At 33.8% G+C, this 25,434-nt stretch overlaps 1 protein-coding gene across 7 annotated transcripts in view; it reads right to left on the reverse strand.

The window, feature by feature from the left end:
- RhoGAP19D (Rho GTPase activating protein at 19D) overlaps positions 1 to 25,434 on the reverse strand; it is a 517,193-nt gene that overhangs the window by 36,489 nt on the left and 455,270 nt on the right. For all 7 annotated transcript variants that reach the window (XM_072532354.1, XM_072532351.1, XM_072532352.1 and 4 more), the window contains one exon: positions 4,442 to 4,675. In XM_072532354.1, the coding sequence (XP_072388455.1) occupies positions 4,442 to 4,675 (234 nt within the window). The remainder of the gene's footprint in view (positions 1 to 4,441; positions 4,676 to 25,434) is intronic.

The raw sequence follows: 25,434 nt of genomic DNA on the forward strand, positions 1-25,434 counted from the left end.
TTTTATAAATTAGACAAATAGACAATTAAACTGCCATATTAATTTTCCCCCACTAATTGGTTATGTAATTTTTAATTAAAAAAATTAATTTTGACTATGAATTAAAAGTTTAGCAAAGTCAACCATAGATGTAAAAAATGTAATTTTTCTTGCAAAATTAAATTTTTTTGAACAAACTTTTAAATAAGCATTTAAAAATCAAAATGCACCTGATTCAAAATGTAAAAAATCAGGTCCCATTTTAAAAAATTAGTTCGTTTTGTTCATTAAAAAAGTTTCACCCGTTACACGGTTTTTGAAAACTCATAAGAATTTTCTAAATTTATACTGGCATATTTATTTTTCCCCCGGCGATTACTTAATTTTTAATTAAAAAAATAAAATTTGGATATGAATTAAAAGTACGGCAAACTGAACCACATAATGAATGCACTTTTCTTTTGGGAAAAGATAAAATAGAAATCTGAGACAATGAAACAACACTAACGATGAATTTGTACCTTCTGATATTCTGGAAATTGGCAAAAGGGTTGTAATATCTAAGATGTACAGTACGGTCAATGTAAGTATTAATACATTAAACAGATTTTCAAAAATATTTAATTTTTGCAAAAAAAGTCACATTTTTTAAATCGGTGGTTCAGTTTGCTGAACTTTTAATTCAAAGTCAAATTTGATTTTTTAATTAAAAATTAAATAATCATGTGGAGAAGAATATGTCATTTTAATTGCCTATTTGTCTTATTTACAAAATGCTTATTAGAGTTTTCAACAGTGTACAGGATGAAAATTTTTCTCTAAACAAAACGAACTAATTGTTTAAAACCGTTACTGATTTTTTCTGTTTGAATCAAATCCGTTTTGTTTGTTAAATGTTTGTTCAAAAAGATTAAATTTTTGCAAGAAAAGTTGCATTTTTTTACGTTGATGGTTCACTTTGCTACACTTTTAATTAATAGTCAAATTAAATTTTTTTACTCAAAAATTAATTAATCGAATGGGAGAAAAAAAATATAGCATTTTAATTGTCTACTGTATCACGGCGTACAGTATGTACAATTAAAAAACGAAAAGAAAGCAATCCTGTCCTTTCAAGTCCAGGCAAAAGTAGACGTCGTCGTAAAAGCAAGACAACTGATCTGCCTGAAGGAACTAAAATGGCAATACGAAACACTGTGTACAATATGTACCTACAAAGTAAGTATAAGTTGATATTGTACAAAATAAAAACGATCTGGTTTATACTCCAGCCAATAGATGTTTCACATCAAAATTAACACTTCTAAAATAAAGTTTCACTATTATTACTAGTTTGTATTTTTTTTTTTAGAAAAGCATGTTAGTCTACAAAGTTTGAAATGTGAATTAGAAGAAAAAGAAGTTGTTACTATGGGAAAAACATCCTTGAGCATTGTACTGAGAGATATAGTATTTAAATATAAAAAGGATGACAATCGAAGATCATTAGTCGAACGAACCAATATTGCTGCTTTAAGAGCAAAATTCTTTCGTAAGTACTTTGAAAACCTGGAAAATGTACATCCAAGAGAACTTGTTTTTTTTTTGGATGAAACATGGATTTATTCAAAAGGAAATAAAACAACTTCCTGGCAAGACACTAGTAGCAAAAGTGTACGTAAACCAGAAAGTTTTTATGGTAAACGTTTCATAATTGTTCACGCTGGTTCTTCTAAAGGATTTGTTTCTGAAGCAAGTTTATTGTTTTGTGCTAAGTCTAAACATATTGATTAACATTGAGAAATGAACAACAACATTTTTATCAAGTGGATAAGGACACAAGTAACTCCCAATTTAGAAGAACAATAGTTGATTGTACTGGATAATGCTCCATATCATAGTGTTCTTTTAGAAAAGCAACCTACCACTGCTTCAAAGAAAGATGAAATTGTTACCTGGCTGACAACAAATAACATCCAATTTGACCAAAAATTTACAAAACCTGAATTATTACAAGTTGCAAAAATGAATAAAAAAGAAAATGTGTATGTTATCGATGAGTTACTAAGAGAGCATGGTCATGAAGTGTTGAGACTACCTCCTTACATTGCGAATTCAACGCTATTGAATTAATTTGGGCAAATTGCAAGTCATATTACAAAAAGCATATTGGTAGGGACGGGTATTCTGATAGTGCTGTTATAAATATGTGGAAAGAGGCGCTTAATCAATGTAATGGAGACATTTGGGAAAAATGTGTAAGACATACTCATGAAATTATTCAAAATATTGATATTCAACCTATTATAATAAATCCTGGAGATAGAATTCTGAAAGTGAAGGAAATATATAATTTTGATATTTTTTTTTCAATTTATTTTAATAATTTAGTCGTTTAGTCATATTTGTGGAAATAGGCAATGAAACCTTTTACACATAACTTTCCACACTTTATTTTGGAAACTACAGAGAAGTTCGATACACAAGTAAAAAAATTGATAAAAACCAGCTAGTATAAAAAATAAATACAGAGTCTCTAGATATGCGACATAATGAAAGTCGTATTATTTTAGCCGAACAGATTGAGCACTAATTTGTAACACCCTTGAAGTTTTCTACAAATTAATGTATTTTCGAAACTTTTCTTTTCCCATTGTTTTTATTGTTTTGTTTTGTAAAGTTTAATTAATTTTTTTTTGTGTTAGTAACTTAGTTCGAAAAGCATGCACAAGAGTTTTTTATCTTTTAGGGCATTTTGTTATGCTTAAGCTTAAAAATGGAATGCCATATGTATACGATGTAAATGTTTAATATTGTATTTTGAATGAGAACTTTTTTTTTAATCCAGTAACTGGCTTCGGCTGTTAGATGCTTTGGTGTATAAATAAATAAATAAATATGAGAATTTAAGCTGTTTGATCTTGGGTCAATCTTTCTCGACTACAGTATTTCAAATAGAGCATTTATTCCAATAATCATAATAACGTTGAATATGTATAAAACTCAAAATTACGTTCAAAACGATTCTATAATGAGTTTTTAACATCCAGTACAATAAATAAACAAAAACAGTCACTATAAATACGTTTAACGGGATATTAAACATTTCCTAATTATTTCATGAATCTAGAAAAGACTTACGTTTGATTTAAACGCTTTGATTTAATTCGTACAACTATGATGTGCAAAGATACAGCGAACGGAGTGTATATTGTGACAATGACAAAATCGTATGACTGCAAAAAATCATTTGCTGGTAAATTTCGAAAATAACAGCTAGAAGTTTTTAAGAAATTTCTTTGACATTTATAAAGAACAAGAATGTCTTTGGAAAATAAAATCGACATCATATCATGACAAAATCGCTAGAAAAAAAAGCGGTGTGAATATTTTGGTTGCCAAATTTCAAGAAGTGAAAGCAGATACTAATGAAGAGTTGGTAAAAAAGAAAATCAATAATTTTCAAACATGTTCCAAAGGGAATTAAAATTATTTGGATATAATCGTAATTCTTCTAATGAATGTACGTGACAGTATGTATGCCTTTTCAGCAACCAATATTTGCCCGACCACCTACGTTTCTTGTATTTTGTTCGTTTATACAAAGAGCAAGAGCCGCTAAAAGATATCGTTATCTGACATATTTCTGATTTGAAATAGAGTGAGTGAGAAATTGAGTAAAACTCATACTGCAAAATCGGTACGTCTGTGTTCCCATCCGATTTTCAACATTATTGTACTGCAATTGCATTCGACAAAATCGTACTGCGCCGTTGGAACGTGAGTGGCGGGTTTTAGACTAGAATCAAGTGGTAAACCAAACACACACAACGTTATAAAAAAATTACTCTACTCTACTCTACTAGTAGCATTGTAAAATCAGCAAGTCACACGAATTCTGTCCCAGGAAATTAAAAAAAATCCTTTGAAATTTTCAAAAGTCCCTCTTGAAGGAAAAGTTAAAAAACTTATTAGGAAAATATCAAAATATCTAGAATGTTTATTTAAAAATAAAGTTACTACTAAAAATAAGATAACTTTGGATGGAGAAATATGGAGATCGAAGATTCCAATGAAACTAAAAGGAAAATTCTACAAAACTGCCGCAAGATAGTTCTGATATACGGAACTGTATAGTACGCAATTAAAAAGAAACAACAACGAATATATGTGGCGAAAATGAAAATGCTTAGATGGATAAATGTATTTACAGAAAAGGATAATTGAAAAGAAAATTAAGTAATGTAATTAAACAAGACAGCCCCGCATTGGCCCACAACTTATGATATATACATAAAAAAATTTAGAGGAATAAATAACTTTTGGTAGAAAAACATTGCAGCAGCTGCGTTCAAACAGCTGCAACAAGTATCAAAGAGCAACAATAGTAAACTAGACCTACTATATACAGTATTCTGTTTTCTCAGTATAAGGAGAAAGGTTTCCCATAATATATAATACGGTAATGTGAAATTTTACTCACCAACTCTGCCTCAGTGCTTGCCGCCACTTGTTCCTGCAACTTTTTGACCCAATCTGCGAAATCTTCTGAACTATCGGCTTGAAGCAGAAACTCAGATCTACACGGTTTAACGGAGGATACTCTAAGCACGTTTTTCCTCTTCGTGTAATCTTCAGCCACTCGCACTACGCTGGTACGCATGTCTACTCCGCTCGATAAAGATTGGTCCAAAGAATCTGACGTTCCTACGGGACTCTGTAACAAAAAAAAAATAAATATTATTTAAAAATGAAACAAAGATACATCCATTAAAAACAAATTCGATGATATATTGCGTGGGAAGATGGGAGAACACATTTGTTTTGTTTATAATACGTGACTTATTATGGATATTAGTATAATACGTATATACGTACTTTCTTGTTTTACTTGAGTTGATTAACGTTTTTTTTGTATTTTTCTGCCGTCTCTCTAATACTGTCTTTCAAATGGTTTATAAATATTTAGGTTTTTGAAATACAATATACCATTCCCTATGGCATGTTGTGTATTAAAAAATCAATTACAAAATTCCGCTCGGGCGTGTGATATTTGAATACGTAGGTCTGAATATAAATAACAACACGTACTGTATTTATTCATAAACATGAAAAAATGTTGATTATTGTAGATGTTGTATATGCTTGATTGACTCATCGGCAATAAACACACATTACACTCAAGTTTCTTCACATTTGAACTATCAGCAATACCATACGCCATTTCGTACGCTTAATCAAGCATAAATCGGCAAAGTTACTTTCGGTTATTTTGTAAATAAAATAAAGCATTGACAATTCGTGTTTTCCATTAAATATAACTTTAACAGTAAAATTTGATAAATACATGAGGTAGTCAGAAAAACGAAAAATAAAGTATCAAACCTACAAATAAGAAGAAGAACCGGAGTCACGGATGCAGCTAAAAGAATAGCCATGGCTAAATAGGCTTGAGCCGGACATGTTGCCAAATTGACGGATGTTAGATGGACCAGAAAGATTCTGGAAAGGCGAGCAAGATAAGAAGCTTATTTTTATTAGTGTTTGTATTTTGAGAACGATTTCCGAAGTGGAAATTGAAACGTCAATAAACGTACTTTAACCTTTAATTATATTGGGATCAAATGGCGTCGATCAAAATAGATAATCGTCTGACCGCAGAATTGCCAATAAAAAGAGGAGTTCGTCAGGGCTATGTACTTTCTCCTTCTTCTTCACATGCCATACACCAAAGTGCGTAGGCGACTATCTCATTACTAGAATTCTGTTCTTGGCGGCGTGACACAGCTCGCCTGTATTGTGTATTCCTGTCCATTCTTTAATATTTCTTAACCAGGATAATTGTTTGCGGCCGGCTCCTCTTCTACCTTCGATCTTCCCTTGTAGGATTAACTGAGGTATTTCATATGTTGCTCCTCTCAATATGTGCCCAAGGTAACCAATCTTGCGTTTTTTAATTAATTTAAGAGTTTTCTTTCCACGCCGGCTCTCTTAAGGACGTCATCGTTTCGAACTCTATCCACCCAAGGTATGCGCATCATTCTTCTTAATGACCACATTTCAAATGCTTCAAGTTTGTTGATAGATGTTTTTTTCAAAGTCCACGTTTCCATGCCATAAAGCAAGATGGACCATATGTAGCACTTGACCATTCTGTAGCGTATTTCGAAATGTAGGTTTTGATTACATAGAAGCGGTCTGAATTTTACAAAAGCTTGTCTTGCCATTTGTATTCGGGTTTTTATCTCTTGTTGTGGATCCGATTGGTCATTGATTGTGGTGCCAAGGTATTTAACAGTTTTCACGCGTTTTATGCGATCGTCACCTATGCATATTATCGGGTTTTCTGGAGGGTTTCTGCTAATGACCATATATTTCGTTTTCAAAATGTTGATTTTGAGGCCATATTTTTTACCTATGCTATTCACCCTATCGAGTAATAACTGCTGATCTTCCAATTTATCAGTTATAATCACTGTGTCATCCGCATAGCGTAGGTTACTAATTGGTATGCCGTTCACCTTAATGCCTAATTCCGTGTCTTCTAATGCTTCCGCAAATATATTTTCAACATATAAATTAAAAAGCATCGGAGAGAGTATGCAGCCTTGGCGGACACCTTTCCGGATTTCAAATTCATCCGTATATTGGTCTTGATCAATCCTCACCTTTGCCATTTGGTTCCAGTATAGATTCTGAATAATTCTGATCTCCTTCTGGTTAATGTTGGCCCTATGTAGTAGTTCCATCATGATATCATGTTTAACATTGTCAAATGCCTTCTCGTAGTCGATGAAGGTGAGGTAGACATCTTTTCGTTGATCTAAACAGTTTTGTATTAAAGTGTTCAAACATAAAATTGCCTCTCTTGTTCCTAGTCCTCCCTTAAAACCGAATTGTGTTGACCCGCTAAGTTCTTCTAGTATCTTATATATTCTTGAGTGTAATATCCTAAGAAAGAGTTTCAGCAAGTGACTCATTAAACTGATTAAGCGGTGTTCATTGCATTTTGTGGCATTAGCTGTTTTTGGAATCATCACAAAGGATGACTGCAGCCATTCTCGCGGAATGTAACCAGTATCATAAATTCTATTGAACAGCTTTACCAAGATTTCGATATTCTCCTCGTCTAGTAGTTTTATTGCTTCTATATTAATTTTATCTGGACCTGTTGCTTTATGCATCTTTGTGGTTCTAACTGCATATTCTATTTCACTTCGCATTATTGATGGCCCTGATAAGTTTTCGGAAGGAAGTTTGCGCGTTGGTTGTGTTGGTCTTTCGTCATTAAAAAGTCTTTCTGCGTATTCTTTCCACGCCATTGCTATCTCCTCTTCTGACTCTATGTATTCGTTTCTGTCGTTCCGTATTCTTGTTCTGTGGTGGCTTTTGTGTATATTCGATATTTCTTTGATCTTCTTATGTAGTCCAAAACTATCTCCTTTTTCCTGCAATTGTTCTATTTCGTTGCACCTTTCCACCATCCAACGTTCTTTTGCTTTCTTAATTTTCTGGCGAATTTCTTTGTGTATCTGTTTGTATTTGTCTTGATTACGTTGTTGTTTATGTTGCCTTCGCTTTTCCATTAGATCCATAATTTCGTCCGTCATCCATTCGTTATGCTTTCTCTTCCTGATCTGTGTTTCAACTTCCCTGTTTACTGCCAGAATCGTTCCTTTAATATCATTGACCATCTCTTCGATATCATCATTTTGTTCTATTATTCGCATTCTTTCATTAATTTGATTTGCATAACTCTTCTTCAGATTTTCGTCTCTCATCAGTTCTCTTGTATTTATAGGCGTGCTGGTGTTTGTATTTGTTCTCTTAATTTTTGCTAGTTTTAACCTCACATCTGCTATTAGCGGATTATGATCGGATGCAATATCAGCACCTGGATATGCTGCGATTCTTTTGATAGCGTTACGAAATCTTCTGTTTATTAAAACGTAGTCAATTTGGTTTCTAATTATTCGATTTGGACGGTCTCCTGGTGATTTCCAAGTATATAACTTACGAGGTGGGAGCTAAAACCATGTGTTCATGATGACAAAACCGTTCTCCTGGCAGAATTCACACAGCAGGTCGCCTCTTTCATTTCTAACTCCAAGGCCGTACTCTCCAATTATGTCTTCATATCTTCCTTTACCCACCTTGGCGTTAAAGTCGCCCATTATTATGTTTATGTCCTCTTTCTTTGTTAGTCTTTGTTAGTACTTTCTCCACTGTTATTCAATATACAATGTGGTCCTTAAGTAATTGTACACACAGAAACCGTAGATTCTACACTTTAAAATATTACGATTTAAGCCAACTTGATTTAATAAAATGTTCGAAATGGAAAAAAAAACAGAAGAAAAGGAAGAACTGTGTTAATCTATTAAGGTACTCTGATTACTTAGGATTAGAACCGAACAGCGGTAACTTAAAATCCACTATTATGTCAATTAATTCCTGATTTTTTAGCTTGTTTAGTTCCGCTGTTAAAAGTGCGACTTCACTATCAGACGCCATCTTGTATGATATTTATGATAAAGAAGAACCTGAAGTTTTTCAGTGCCGAATAGATTAAGCCTATCTAAAGCCCAAGATATAAATATCACTAGAGAAGAGGTAAAGTGTGCTCTTGCTATTCTAATTTTGAGTGGATACAACCACAAGCCAGTTGGAAAGCACTACTGGGACTTAAAACGTGACATGGGCAATGATTTCATGAAAAATGCAATGAGAAAAAATAGGTTTGAACAAGTGATGAAATTTTTGTATTTTGCTAACAGTAAACCAGATGAAAACGACAAAGCCTGGAAAATCCGCCCTTTGATGAATATGCTAAAAAATAAATTTTTACAACATTTTATGCCCGAATCAGAAATCAATTATGATGAGAGTATGGTAAAATACTTTGGTAGGCACAGTTGTAAACAGTTTATAAGAGGAAAACCCATACGTTTTGGGTACAAACTGTGGTCATTGAACACTAAGGCAGGATATCTCTTAAACTTTGATTTATATCAAGGCAAAAATCTCAATAGTACGGTCAATGATGAAGGAATGGAAAGGCAACTGCTTCGTTAGTTTCAATGTTGAGGGAGTTCCTTGAGGGTCAAAAAATCTTTCCTATAAATTGTACACCGACAACTTATTTACAAGTCCATCGTTACTTTCCAATATGAGAGATCAATGTATGTCGTGTACTGGAACTATCAGAGATAATCGTTTGCCGCGAGATATTCCATTGCCAGACAAAAATTGAAAAAAACATTCAAGAGGCGAGGTTTTCTCTATATTAGATCGCCAAAATGGAATCATTTTCGTTCGTTGTCTTGACAACAATATTGTTATAGTTGCTTTAACCTGCTATGGAGTCGCGACCATAAATATTGTGAAACGGTTTTCTCAGGGTGAGAAAAAAATTGTCCAGGTGCCACGTCCACATTTGGATGGAAAATATAATTCGTCAATGGGAGGAACTGACCTTATGGACTAAAATGTAGCTAGATACCGAGTAGAAATTCGTTCTAAAAAATGGTGGTGGCGTCTATTTACATGGATGCTGGACATAACTATTCAAAATGCTTGGTACCTTTATAACAGATCCCATGATCCTATTCCACAACTAGAATTTCGAAGGTGTCTAGTAACACCGTATCTTACGAAATGTGGTACCGAACCAAAAGGTGCATGTAGGCCATCTTCGTCCAAAGTAGCCAGCATAAGACATGACAAGATTGGATCCGACAGGGGAAGAAAATCACAACCAGATCACGGGGCCTCTCAGGTCGTAAACACACGAAAACCCAGTGTCGTGTAAGTCCACAAGATAGCTACGTGGAAGGTCACAACTATGTATGAAGGCGCGAAGCTACACAGAATTCAGCTGCAAATGGCCAGACTAGACATTCCTATCCTAGGTATCTGCGAGACGAAATGGCTAGGGTCAAACATATTCGAGAGCAATGGATACTTTGTCTACCACTCGGGAAAGGCAGAAGGATCCAGACGTAACGGAGTCGCAATTATTGTCAAAGAAGAAATTCGTAACTGCATTAGAAATTTCGTTCCTTTCAATGATCGCATCATGATGATACAACTGCAAAATAAATTAATGAATATTAATATAATACAAGTCTATGCACCAATAGCTGATAAACCAGAAGAAGAAATTGAGCAATTGAGCAATAATCTGCTCTGTGCTGGATTCAAACTAAAATTAAAAATAATAAAAACACCGACGGCTCAGAAAAAACATAATAATCGACTCCTAAGAAATGCCGAAATAGCAGATACGTTTTTAAATAAGATAAATCGTGTCATTAAAAAACTGCTAGAAAGATCTGAACAAGAAAATATCGAACAAAATATAGATATAATGAATTCCGCCATGGTTACCATAGCAGACGAAGTTTTGAAATCAGAAAAAGAGCCAGTAAAGAAAAAGGATTGGATGACCGATACCATACTAGACCTTATTCAGCAAAGAAGAAATTGTAAAAATAAAGATGAGACTCGATATAGAGAAATATATCGACAAATAAGATACCGAGGTTAAGCGAGCAAAAGAGGCCTGGATGGAGCAGAGATGTCGTGAGATGGAAGAACTACAAAGAAAACATGACGAGTTTAATGTACACAAAAAACTTAAAGAAATTACCTACACTCAGAGAAAAAGAACTCCTCTCTTTATGAGAAACTCAAATTATTCTCGACATAAACGAAAAAAAGGAAGAATGGACCAACTACATAAAAGAGCTCTTCCTGGATACGAGGCCACCACTTAACACCACAAAGTATACGAATACTGTTCCTAGTATTTTTAAAGCAGAAGTAGAGAAAGCCATAAAACAAAGCAAAAATGGGAAATCTCCAGGCCCTGACCAAATTCCATCAGACTGGCTCAAACTTCTAGACGACGACAATGTCTCAGAACTAACAAACATTTATAACCACATACACGAAACTGGAACACTGCCACGAATATGGTTGGAGTCTACATTTATCCCACTTCCAAGAAAACCTAATACATCATCATGTAAAGACTTTAGACTAATTAGTCTCATGAGTCACTCTCTCAAGCTACTTCTTAGGATAATTCTTAATAGAATAAAGGAGAAATGTGAAGACACAATGGCAAATAAACAATTCGGTTTCAGAGAAGGATTGGGAACAAGGGAAGCTTTGTTCTCAATGCTCACACTACTTCAACGATCATGGACCAATTTACGTCTGTTTTATAGATTTTGAGAAGGAGTTTGATAGGATTCAACATGGTAAGCTGTTCGAACATCTAGAAATGATTGGAATAGATAATAAAGATCTGAGACTTTTACAACATCTATATTGGAATCAAGAAGCTTCTATTCTGGTAGACGGCAAAGAAACAGACAAAATTTGTATTCAAAGAGGTGTTAGACAGGGTTGTGTGTTATCCCCAGCGATGTTTAACGTTTACTCAGAAATAATTTTTGCCAGAAATTGCAAGAGGAGCATTTATGAAACTTAGATCTATTTTGAGCAATTCTCAGCTGAACTTACAGCTGAGAATTAAGTTCCTAAAATGTTACGTGTATCCTGCATTACTGTATGAATGTGAAACCTGAATTATGAACGTTAACATGATGAACAAATTAGAAGACTTCGAGATGTGGTTATATCGTAAAATGCTCAGAATATCATGGGTTCAACACATTTCAAACAGAGAAGTCTTAAACAGAGTAGGTCAAGGTGAAGGCGATTTAATAAAGAAGAAAAATGAGAGAAATCTCGAATATCTGGGGCATATAATGAGAGGAAGCAGATACAGGATAATGCAGTTGATACTCAACGGAAAGATCGAAGGAAAAAGAAGTATTGGTAGGAAGAAATACTCATTGCTCAGAAACCTTCGTCAATGGACTGGCTTATCAGCAGATGAATTATTACATGTCGCGCAAGATCGAGAACGATATTGGCAATTCGTCATGGAAGCTACCCACGCCTAAAACTTGGGAACGGTACTCAAAGAAGAAGAATGAACACTGCAGGAATCAATAGCCAGATCATTCACAGACAAAACAACCATGGTCCTAACGTTGCTAGAAGGCTTTTCCTAAAGAAACTGAGTTTCCAATCGATCGAAGAACATCAAAGAGAAAGAATGAGTAACCCTAGATTATCTAGAGAGTTGAGAAGCAGTATCCGAAAGATTTTAGATGAAAATTCCGAACCGCCTGCAAAAAAAGAGGAAACCTAATCAGCAGGGACGGTGTTCAAAATGTCCCAGAAATAAAGACAGGAAAACTAGATACGTGTGTGTATGAAGGCATGGTAGGTACTAGGCATGAAGTTTTTTTGTGTTTAGAACACTGTGTGACATACTACGAAAATTGCTCCAACTTTAAAAACTGATAACTCATAATTAATCTGTAGAATTTGATTCTGCTTTTTTCTTTGACAAGCTAGATACTCCTTATATTTTAGTTTCTTCTTTTCATACGGTTAATTTCGATAGAAATGTATTGATTCTCCGGTCACAATACACATTTTTTTTTCTCGAAAAAAAAAATTGTTATTTGATATAATTGGCTATATTATGTTCAATAGTAAAGTATTACTAGCAAATGGTCTTCTGGAATTTATTACCGTAATGTATCCTGAAGCTATACCATTACATATTATTATGAAAATCTAGATATAGGAATGAGTATATCTTCAACTTGGGGTTGGTTTCACCCCACATTTTGTGGGGTGTGACAATTTTGTAACAGCGTTACAAAATTTCACATACATTACTTCGGCGTTGTGTAAATAATTGGCTATTTATCCGGGTATTAATTGTATCGAGTTTTTTAAAGCATACTCCAGAACTACTATATGAAGAGGTTGGGTCACATCGTGTCTCCTTATCTAACACTTTTCTCCAACGGGAATTCGTAAGTTTTTCACGGAGTTGCACACTTTCTGTTCTGATTATTCCGTTAAGACACAAATAAATTCTGTATACAGCGAGGAGTACGGCAAGGAGACACCGTCTCTCCAAAGCTATTCACGACGTTTTTAGAACATACTTGTTAGAAGGCACATCTGCACATGAATGGAGAGAAGCTCGGTCATTTGAGATTTGCAGATGACATCCCCCTTATAGCCGATCGTATGGATGATGAAATAATGTTTGAAAAATTATATCATGCTTACTTGGAGGTTGGACTAAAGATTAATATGAACAAACGCAAATAATGACTAATCTGGTGCTAAATCGAAATATTGCTATTGATGGAAGGGATATTGTGCAGATACATCGTATAAGTACTTAGGACTATGTATTTAAATATTTAAATCGGATCTACCCACACGCCTCAAAAGGAAAATCTTTGACCAATGTGTGGTACCTGTACTCACTTATGGAGCGGAAACATTAACACAGAAAAAGGTAATGAATACTATTCGCGTAACTCAGAGGGCTTCGGAGCGCCAGATGTTGGGTGTCTCTCTGAGAGACTGAATCCCAAACGAAGAAATACGTCGTAGAACAAAAACAACAGACGTCAAGAAAAAAATCGCGTCGGTAAAATGGATCACGGACACGTCGCCAGATTATCTAGCTACCAATGGACAAAACGTAATAGTGAAGACCAAGACAAGAAGCAATACGGAGCAGAGGAAGCCCACCAACTAAATCGACTGACGACCTGAAACGTGTTAGAAATAACTGGTTGAAAGCCTCATAAGACAGAGACTGATAGAAAGAACTGAGGGAGACCTATGTCTAGCGGTGGAGGCATACAGGTTGATGATGATAATGAGTACTAGTGGGTGGTTGTTCCGGTCGATTCTAAATAAAAAAAATAAAACTTTATAGCTTTCCAAAAAAAGAGTCGCAATGTTTTAGTGAGGCACCGTATTACTATAATATTACTATTATTACAATATTATATTTGTTTTCAGTTATCAATTTGATCTTAAGCGTGACTATGATATAATAATGAGCGATTTTTGTCTCGACAAAATTATTTTTAGAAAAAAACATGTTATTCACCTTATGCATATATTTCGCGCGTTTGTACAGATGTTACAAAAGAATGTGAAATTCTATAAGGTAACATGTGTGTGCTCAAAGGCCATCGGGACGACCTTGAGGCATCGATGACTTGATTCAGTTGCACAATTTGTAAGCTTGCAGTTTACAAAACGTCGGTTAGCCTCTTATCCGATGTAATTAATTATAAAAAATAATAAACTTTTATGCATTTGCCCAAGCGTAGCGAAATATTAAAGAAACAAGACATAAATGGGCAAAAGATATGTACAAGTTTGTATAATTATTTTTGATTTTTTTATTACCATAAATACTTGTGCAATCTGATCAGTTTTTGGATATCAGAAAATTATTTAAAGTCTAATTAACCAAATTTAATAATTAAATACAGATGTGCATCAATAAATACAAAAAAAAATTTATATAAAAAAGATACATTTTTCCAAACTCTTACACATTAAAACATTTTAATTTTATTTTATGTGGGAATAAACCACAATTCATTGAGAATTTAATGAGAGTTACATTTTAGATTTGTTTTGATACGATGATATGCTATTAACTCGTTAATGTTTCCATTTCTTGTTGCTGACTTCTTTCAGAAAGCAGAGCAGCTACATTCTATTATTATGTTCGCTACACATTTTTCTTAATTTAGTAAAAAAAGAGCTTTGATTTTCTGATTTTTACTGTCCATTTCTTTCATGACTACTGATGCATCTTTCCGTTGCACTCTCTCTTCAATATCCAAGGCATGTTTGTATGTCTAGGATCGTCAAACTCTCTTTGTTCACTCCTGTGTGTTGTTTGGTTTGGTTTTGGAAAGATATAATAGATATCAGTGTTTTGGTTATTATAAAAATGTTGTGTTGTATTTATTTCGTATTCTTTTTTATTTTTTTGATAAGTCTTTTACAATTGGTATTGTTTTTATCTTCAATTCACTTGTGAATATTTCTGAATCGGTTTTAGGTGCTTTGTTGTTTCCTTTCTTCAATCTTGTGTAATTCTTCTTCTTCTTTTTATGTAAACATGACTCTGTCTGTTTTTCAATGTGCCTCCAGTAAGTTGTCTTTTCATCGTTTTTGTGGTCTTCCTACTGATCGTCTCCATATTGGGGAACCGTCTCTTGCTGTCTTTACTACTCTATTTGTTGTCATTCGTTACTAACATCCTTTTTGTCCTCTCTGTGTCAGGTCGTGTTTCTTCCGCGTATGTCATTATTGGTCTGATGACTTTTTTGTAAATTCTGCCTTCCATTTCTTTCCCGATATTTTTATATCTCCATATTGTTTCATTTAGTCAGCCTGCGGCTCGGTTTGCTCCATTCACTTAATCTTCCACTTCGGTTTCGAGCTTTCCGTAGCTAGATAATGTGATGCCTAGATATTTAAACTCCATCATTTGTTCTATTATCTGACCTTCCAGCTCCAATTTACATCTTAGTAAATTTGCTGTTGTAACCATGCATTTTGTCTTTTTTGAAGAAATTACCATGTTAAATCTTGTATTTTAAAGTATAAAATCTTGTTTATAAATGACAATGGGTAGTTTATTTTTTTTTAACTTTTGTTAGCAGGCTTGTTACTTGCCTGAAATGTATTTTGGTTGGAGAACGTGTATTTTGGTTTTGGGCTCTATCGTATTCGTATAGTGATTTGATGATTCCCTTTTTCATATGTATATTTGTAATTTCAGGCATAATTGTCTGTTGGTATTAGTTGATTTTCTGTAAACTTTAGTTACATTATATCGCTATTTGTGATTAACACATCCAGAAATTGGTTTTATCCTTTTCCATGGTGAATATGAATCTTCGTTACAGCTAATGTCTATCAAACATTTCTTTAGTACTTGAGCCATGAGCCAAATGAAGAACACACTATCTTCATATCTACATCATACTGTAAGTTTTTGGCCATGTTTGCACCTAATATTTATATCTCAAATTCTTCTATGAATCATCATCCTCTTTGCGTTTATCCCTATGCGGGGTTGGCTTCCCTTCCTTTTACATTTCTTCATAAGTTTCCATCTTGGATCATACCAATATCGATCCCCTTCACCGACATATTGTGCTTAAACGTCTCCCCCAGGTCTTCTTTGGCCTTCCTCTCCTACTTATTCCAGCAACACGCAGATCAACAATTTAAGGGAACATACTGAATACTTTCCCTAGGACATAGATGTAGTCCTTATTTTGAGTTCAGTGTGTTCCCTTGAAACGAAATCTTTTCACGTCGACCTTTTCTAGTGGCTAGTTTCAATTGCTCACTATGTTTGCACTGATGATGGTTTGATAAGACCAAAAACATTCTGAAATTGTAATCTGTTTGGATAATTTTTTATAAAAATAATTTTTAAATATTTTACACTAAAAATTTTTGACTTCACTCTTTTCAAGTATTCTGACATCAAGTATTTTAATAAACTTTCTACATGATTCACTTCCAATTCCTCAAAATTTTAAACATTTTATAAAACAGTTCTCATGGAATTATTACCTTCTACTATTAATCTCACATATCGCGTAAATACCGAGTATTACTGTATATATCAACAGTTATTAAGAAATAAATCAATGCTAATACAATAATTACCGTTAAAAGAAAATAAGCATTTACACCGCTTAACTCATGAATAATGAAAGCTAAAACTATTTGTTTTTCCCGATCTTAAAACAACATTTACCTACAGATTAATCATAATTACCAATATAAAAACGATACAATAATTACTAGATTATTTAGAGAAAGTTGATAAATGTGTAAGTGTATCTTATCTAAACTTGAATTCAAAGATATCTCATCCCCAGATAATGCTTAATATTTTGAATAATTGTGGAATAATGATGTATTCGTTGCGTTTGGCACGTGGACGTGAACAAAATAAAATACGGCAAAACGCCATACTTGTCAATTGAATTTCGCTTTATCTATTATGCTTGTATAGAGGGTGAGTTTGAAGTGCGATATTGTTCGATAACTCCACTATGTTAGTATAGTTCCACTATAACTCAGGCACGCGGGCCGCGTGCGGCCCGTGGCTCGTTAAACTGCGGCCCCCGCAAACACATTTTAAAAATATTGTCATTCATAACTTTTACCTATTCCAACCCTGTCTAACTTTCCATAATCTTAAGAAAGTAGTTAACATTGAACACCCTCTCTTGATAAGCGGGCAGTTAGCTTCAGTCAGCTGCACGTGTTGTGTTGAATTAACACTGGCGAATAAATTGAATGTTAAATTCAGAATTAGTGAAAAAAAAAAAAACGCAAAATTTTCGAAGAGAAGCGTACGTTCCAAGGAAAATGGAAAAATCAATATTTTTTCATGGAATTATAAGGCAAACCTCAGTGCATTATTTGTTGTCAAGTATAAAAAAAATACGAAAAATATCAAGGTGAAGCTCTCCATACTCTTGTAAAAGAACTTAAAGCTGAATTGAATAAACAAAAATCTCTATTTACAAAACCGACAGCTGTTCTATCATCAAGCTAAGCAGCATCATATGAAGTATGTTTATAGCTTGTCAAAAGTAAAAAAGCATTTAGAGATGGAGAAATGATCAAGCGGTGTGCCGTTAAAATGGCGCGATCCTTTGGAGATGAAAAGATGGCCAAAAATTTTGAATGTGTTTCAGTTTCCCATCAAACTGTATCTAGAAGAGTTGATGAGCTGAATACTCATGTATTTAAAAAAATGGTCGACACAGTTCGTGATTGTTTGTACTACTCCTTAGCCCACTATTAGCTGAAACTCATTATGCCAGAAAAAACATCACAAAATTCAAAAGTAGATATGTGTTATTTAATAATGTATCGGCCACACCGGCCTCTTGTTTATCAATGTCAGACAGATTTAAGCGAAAATTTTAAAAATCTTTCTATCCCAGAGTAGATTGGCTGCAACTGTAGGAGCAAATTGGAAACAGGAAGCAAAGGCAGAAATGAAGAACTGGAAGGAATATATAGGAACATGCTACCGACATATAAGCTTTATATTCCCCGCCAAAACTTTGAGGACTTAACGGAAATGCAAGATTTATCTTAGCAGTACGAAACCATAGAAAAGAAAAAGACCCGAAAAAATCAAAATCTTTAAAGACATCGGGAAAATACAACCCCACGAAAATTTGACACCAAAGGAATGGGCTTTAGATGCAAGATGTCAGAATACAAACGTAAAGATCATAACCCATGGAAAAATTCAATTCGCGTTGGTTTACGATCTTTACAAAGATGTGGAGGTTGTCTAAAATCAGCTGTTATATCAGAAAATAACGGTGGTGCATGTGAAGTAATAGTTGTTCATATAATTTAAGTCGCAATTGATCTACGCAGTAAATTTTCTACTACCGACTTTTCGACTACCTCAGTCGAATTAACACAGTGTTCCCGAGATATCATTAATTTCAATAGAAGAGTATTCTAAACGATATATTCAGCACTTTTTCAAAACGTTACGAAATAAGAGCATGTTTATTTTTTGATAGTGTTAGCTTTTCGGTGTTAACTCAATATAAAAAAAATAATGTGTATAATAGTAATATAATAATAGAGTAAACTGTATCTGTTTGCTTTAAACTATCGCAAAACAACAATACAAAGACTAGCAAAACAATATTTTCACAAGAAGTAGCGGAAGAATGCGAGTGCCTTTGTTTAAGAACGCAAAAATAAATATTGCAAACACATAAATATTTGTTTTAACATAATAATGGCATAAGAAGTAGCACGCTTGAATGTATATACATAAAATGATTAGATAAATATTTTCACTTTTTTAACGAAACCAACTGATAATTACGTAGATATTTTCTTGTTTGATATCAAAAAGTATAATAAATGTTTATTACATTACATTTTGTGTTTGGAAAGTGATTATTTTTTTATTATCAGGGCTAAAAAATAATCATCTAATTTAGAAAGAAAGAAATATGACACAGTAGAATAATTATGAAAGAAGTAACGGATAAAATGACACTAACAAAAATTTATTTCCTTAATTTTGATGCCCTATTTTGACCAATATATTTATAGACCAATATATTTATAGACTCGAGAAATTCAAACAAATAATTACCAAAACATTCTTAATAGCGTCGGAAAGAAATAACTTTCTATTTATTTCAAACTTATTTAAAAAATATTAGCTTTTCGGATATGAAAAAACAATCTATCTACGAGCAACAGTACAAACGTATTCCAAATGTTTATAAATCAAAAGTGACCGTAATTCTGCTGAAAGATTTTGCGTTGAAATTTTTTTTCACTTCTTGATACATTTTAACTCTTAAATTTTCACTTGCCGTGCATAAAATTACAATATTTTCATTATTTTCTGACTAATGTGACTGAAAAAAAGGGTATCTCAGATAAAAAAATAGATAACTTTTACACTAGTTAATGGATCGATTTGAAATTTTGAGGGTTTGTTATACCACAATACAAACGGGCGCAATGACAAATATCTAGGTTGATTTTTTACCATAGCTATAAACAATTAACGATTTTGACTTATTTTTCAGTTTGCGAATAAACAAATTAATTTTACAACTTTTAGCAATCACCATTTTAAAGCTTTTTTTATATTTTATGTTTTGTAATTTTACTTCAAATTAGTAAGCTTTTTAATGGTAAGGAAAAAAATCTAAAAAATGGCATTTTTACACTAAATTGTTAATAATTAAAATAAATAAGTCCGAAATATCTGCAGAAAATGTATAGTTTTTTTTATACAAGTCTATAATTACTAACAAAAAATTTCAGATTCCTGGATTCGTCACAGTCCCGAGAGAAATCTTATTTACTAGAGTTATCCACCTATCATGATAGAACATACGAAAAATCACGGAAAAAAAATTTTCAATTAAGTAAATACTACAATTTCTATTACTTATATCTGAAAAAAGTTTTGATATATATATATCATTTATATTTGTTAATTTATCTTTCTGCAAATGATTCAGTCGTCAGAGATTTGACCCCTAAAAATCATACGAACAAGCTGACTTTTGCTGAGGATATCAATTTTGACACCCCAAAAAAATGCAAAAAAGTTTAGCACTTTAACCCTTGGGCTTCCTTTTAAAACTACTCTCGTAGGGGAGTAAAAACGGGAGCAAAAAAATCGATTTACCAAGAAGCTGTACGCTGTAGAAAAAAAATGGTTCAAATAAGAAATGTAGCTAAGATAATTTTGAACAAAAATGTTTATTAGCACTTTCGCCTAGAATGAACCGTTCTCTCAGAAATAATGCTTAAAGTGTATTACACTTTTTGTATTTTGGCACAAATTAAGTCAGTTTCTTTAAAGCTGTTTAATAAATAAACTTTGCGCGATTTTTGCCATTTTTTACAATTCTCGTGAGATCAATAAAATTTATTACTTTCATTGATCGGTCAAAATTAAATTTTCATTGTTGAAGACCAGTCTTCAAAACCTATAACATGAAAATTCGATAACTCATTTGCCAGAATAATATGTAAGGGAGCCGATCCTGAAATTTCTCAGTCAGCTTCTGCTGTCCATACATACATATACTGTATAAAAAACATAACCAGGGACCCTACATATATTCACATGAAAGCTAGCACAACTCTTAACATGAGTTGTTGACTCCTCCCAGAAGAGGAAAAATCAAAGACACCATAGAGAGGAGCTTAAAAAGAAAAACGAACTTCACATAAACATGATCACATAATAGACAAGGTTACACCACTTATGAATCTACTTTCCAAGAAAACGTTATTATAAAAAACACGATGGTTAAAAGAACAACAGGCAGAGCAGATGGCGTTCCTCTTCTTGAGTTTTTGAGTACCGCATACTATCCTTTTATATTTTCCTCTCAATTTCCAAATTGATAAAGAGTTTGAATAAATTAAAAGCTAAAACAGAGAACACGAACACCAAAAACGAGTTAACATCAAAAGAAAAGCTTTCAGCCCACAAGCATTAGCAGACAGCAGCTTTTAAAGCTCACAATGGAATTATTTTAAACGAGGGAGTAAAAGTTTTGAAAAAGGGAACTTGTAGGGCGTTATCTTAAAAACCTATGACAGGTATCAGAAATTAGGAACGCTTAAGAGCGTAGGCGCAAAATTTCGGGCCAATGCTTTTTAAATGCATTCATTTTTTTCGAATCCTAAAAAACTAAGAAATATTTTTGAAAACTTTAAACGCACAATGAAAGATTACATTACATTACTTATTAAAATAAACATTATAGAAGTTTTCAGGGACTTTCGGCCCTCGGTAATAATGTATTCCTTCATTCTGCGTTTAAATTTTTAATCAAGGCAACTTTTAGAGTTTACAGGTGTAAGTGTTTCAGTTAAATCAAATACCAAAACTGGAACATTGAAAATTGGGAAAATGTTCTATTTTCAGAGGAAACCAGAATTTCTGTAAAATCAGATGACCGACGAATTCGTGTACTTAAAAAGGGAGGAAGACAAGCAAGAACGGAAACTGCAGATCTGTTCAGAGATATAAAGGAGGAAGTGTCATATTCTGGGGAGGCATTATGATCAGAGGAAAAAACTCCTTTAACTTACATCCAAATAACAACAGATCACAGATATGTTGATTTGCTTCTTAAATCAATATTTAGGCTCTGGAGATGAGCAATGGAAGAAAATTTTATTTTTATGCATGACATTGCACCTCCACATACCAGCAAAGTGACTACAGACTTCCTGGAAACTCTGTCACTGTTCTGAAGATTTACTCTGCCTTATCCCTATAAAACATTTGTTAGATATGCTTAAAAGAAGAATTACAGCTCGTCCGGATAATCCACAAAACACCACACAGTTAATACAAGCTGCTCTTGAAAAATGGAACAATTTACCACAACAAAATATTGAAAATGTGTTTAGGAACATGCCCACGTAAAATGAAGCTTTCATGAAGCCTAGAGGCGGTTACACTGACTACTAAAAAAACATAAATAAATAAAAACAAGTTAAACATTATTCGCTTTACATCGAAGTTTTTTATGCTTTGGTTTTAAAACAAATAGTTCCAATTTGTTATTTCAATAATTTATTGTATTCTTTAATTTTCATGTATTGGGTGCTTTAAAAAAATATTGCTTGACTTTGTATGATGTTTTTTTTTTGCTTGAAATAATAAAAAATATCAGATGATAGTTTGGTTGAGTGCATAAATATACAAAGTGTTCATTTTGTGTCATAAGGTATAAAATTAACAAATGTACATACAAAAGATTGACTTTACAAAAGTTTTTATGTAGTCTAGGGCTGGAAGCTGAAAGCTTTTATTCTTGTTCTGCATGAGATCTGGATTTTACTGTTCTCTTCATACAAGCGAATGTATATCGGAGGCAGTAACTGGGTGATACTAATCTTCGTGGTTAGTATAAAAAAGACATAGCCCTTATGGATTATTTCGTAATTTTCGTTAAATTCTTAATCTACATAAACATTTAGCCTCATCACTTACAGACTACGATTAAAGAAAGGCAGTATACAAATCTGTTCAACAAATATCTTACGATCCAAGTTTATTACAGAAATCTTTTTTACAATAAACAACTTGGTTTCGTCGTAAGGGGCAATTTTGGTGAAGAGAACTATTACAATAATTTTGATATATATTCAAGAAAAAAATTACTTAAAAATAGTAGTTATCAGTTAAGCAAGTCTTTTTATAACCAACATTTTTTTAAGTACAATTAGATGAATATTTTCATGTTTGAATTTTAGAACATAGTAAGCAGTCAAAGTTAAGCCATACCCATGATCCAGTCGATCCCCATCTCCTCAGTTTCCTTGGAAAAAACCCTTGGGCAGAAAAATGTATATTCAGATGCAGAGGAATGCACGATATCGTACCAGATTTATTCCTATGTTGTGGAGAAATCATCTGGTGCGGTTCTAACATCTTCAATCACTGGCACACTACCGAAAACCACGCAACATAGGCTATAACATTACTTCTTAGTATACGAAATAGTAACGAGTGACATTGCGATAGAAAAAAATTAAACTTTAATCCAAACACGGGTCTAAAGTACACTTTTCTGCGACGAAGGAGAAATACCATAACATTTGTAGTGCTTATGTCAATATACAAAAGTCATGTTGGGGTAGGTCTTTCACTTATGCTGAGTAAAATATTTTAAATATGTAAGCCGCTGTTTAGATACACAAAAATATTTTTAAGTCATTGGTGCTACTACACCAATAAAAACTATACAATTTATTATTGACTAATAGAAGATATTTCCTTTTTCATATCGTATATACACATCTTGCAATGCCTTGCTAACTTTCAACTTTCTAGATTATTATGATTGTACAGTTATTTTCTTGTGGCATTTTACCTTTTAATTCCTGACATTCCTAAGAAGAATTGGAGGATAGTTTATTTGATTATAGGATATCAACTTGTGTAACTTGAAAAATACCTGTTAGAAAAAAATGACATTCGAATCGTCTTTACTACTTTTTCCTGGTTTCTCCCTTTGATTTGGATGTAATTGGATTGCGTATTATTTTCGACTGTTCTGAAGGCCAAGTATTAAAGAATATTGGAAAACAGATCTGAGAATCATTGTTTAAGCAGAATTAAGTTGAGAAGTATAATGGGTAATGTGTTCATTATTAATGAAATTATTACAAGATAACAGAATGGATAATACCTGGATTTGATAATGTAGAAAAGGCATTTAAAAGAAGAACCTAAAGCTAAACTTTGAGAATGTTTATCTATTATAAGAGCTACTTTATGAACGAATTAGAGGAGCTATCACAACTACAAGGGGATGTCGCCAAGGTAACCAATCACGACAAAGATTGTTACTTTGGCCGGCCAATCACAGCGCTCGTTATTAACTACGCTGTCAATGGCGTCTCGGCGGAAGATTGCTGCAAATTCTCAAACACTAAGTGTATAAAAGAGCAGCACATCTTCCGATCGGGTTTTTACTCGAGTTAATACACCTCGTTCCAATGAATTGTTATACCCGAACGTAATTCTTAAGGTTGAACATGTCTCACAGGCTGGGTTTAATTAAATTGCTTGCTTGTTTGATCGGGATCCAGTCGTCGTATACTACTAGCTCCGCTAGACCTTGTTGGCTTGGTGTGCTACCACGATACTTTGTATTTTATTATTTATCCAATAACCTGATATCGTCGAAGACGTCGAATACAAGAAGACTTCATCCAATTTAGAAGTTAAATCTACAGAGCACGAGAACCGGCGTGTCGACTACGAACGCTCCCTGGCAGTATAACACGAATTTTTGAAATAGAAAAGACATTGGTCTTATAACTACTTTAAATTGTGTCGAACTGACCACAGAGTTCTTTGGGACCTGACACGGTAAAAAGCGAATAAAAGCCCCGACGGGGACTTGTAATTGCTTTTCCGATCAGGGTCGAGCTGCTCAGAGGTCGATAGCCCTTCGTCGCCAGAAACCTTATGCAAATAGTAACTATCGAAAATACTGTTTACGAAAGGTAGTGTGAGAAGGCCGGCATCTCTGTGGAACTTGAGACATACACCACGCATCAGAATTCTAACGCACATATTAAGTCATTGTAAGAATACTGTCTGTAAGAAAGCTCGAACTGTTAAAGAATTCTGATTGCCGGTGTCCTCTCACCTGCCACAGAGGCTCGGCGAAGCTTCTCACACGTAGAGGCCGGAATCCCGATTAACTCCACGAAAACGAGGATGGACTCTCGAAAGTTGAGATCCTCTCGTCCTGAGGACGCTACGACCGTACGACGGGGACCCGTTATATGAGCGCTAATGCCGCGGAAAACTGAGCGCATAATTAAGTTATACATGACTGTACTTGCGCCGCGTTTAGACCACTTTGTCCGCGTTTTCAGCGCGACTTATAACGTTGTGCTTGCTCTGTGCAACGCGTGAACTGCATGGTACCAACGCGACCTGCCGAGCTAGCAACGCTTACCGCGGGGATAACACGGGCTCGCCGACGACACTGTCGTTTGTATAATTTACTTCATGGTAGTGCCATTGTCCGTTTGGGACGACCCAGGGTCTAAGAAAAGAGATGTCACAATAACAATGGGGTACTTAAATGTCAAAGTTGGAAACGGAAAAACGAATAATTTGGTGGCAAATTTCGGATTAGGCGAGAGAGGTGATGATAAGTACAGTTCTGTTAAGATAATAATATGGTGATTACGTTATAAAAAACCTATCTCCAAATAAATTGTTCAGCAGCTACTTCTTTTATTTGTTCCAACTGATTTCAATGTTTCTTATATACCCCTCCTCAATCTATTTCATTAAAGACTACTAAGTGTAAACGCATGCCAAAAATAGATCACTTGAAAAAGGCACACTTTTTATAATAAATGTGGAAATTTTTGAAAACAAAGTTTTCAGTGTTTTATTGTTACATAAAATGAATTTCCAGTAAGTCACGGTCGAATCCATCAACTTCTTATATACCT

This window comes from Diabrotica undecimpunctata, chromosome 5 (assembly GCF_040954645.1).
Source record: "Diabrotica undecimpunctata isolate CICGRU chromosome 5, icDiaUnde3, whole genome shotgun sequence".
Taxonomy (NCBI): domain Eukaryota; kingdom Metazoa; phylum Arthropoda; class Insecta; order Coleoptera; family Chrysomelidae; genus Diabrotica; species Diabrotica undecimpunctata.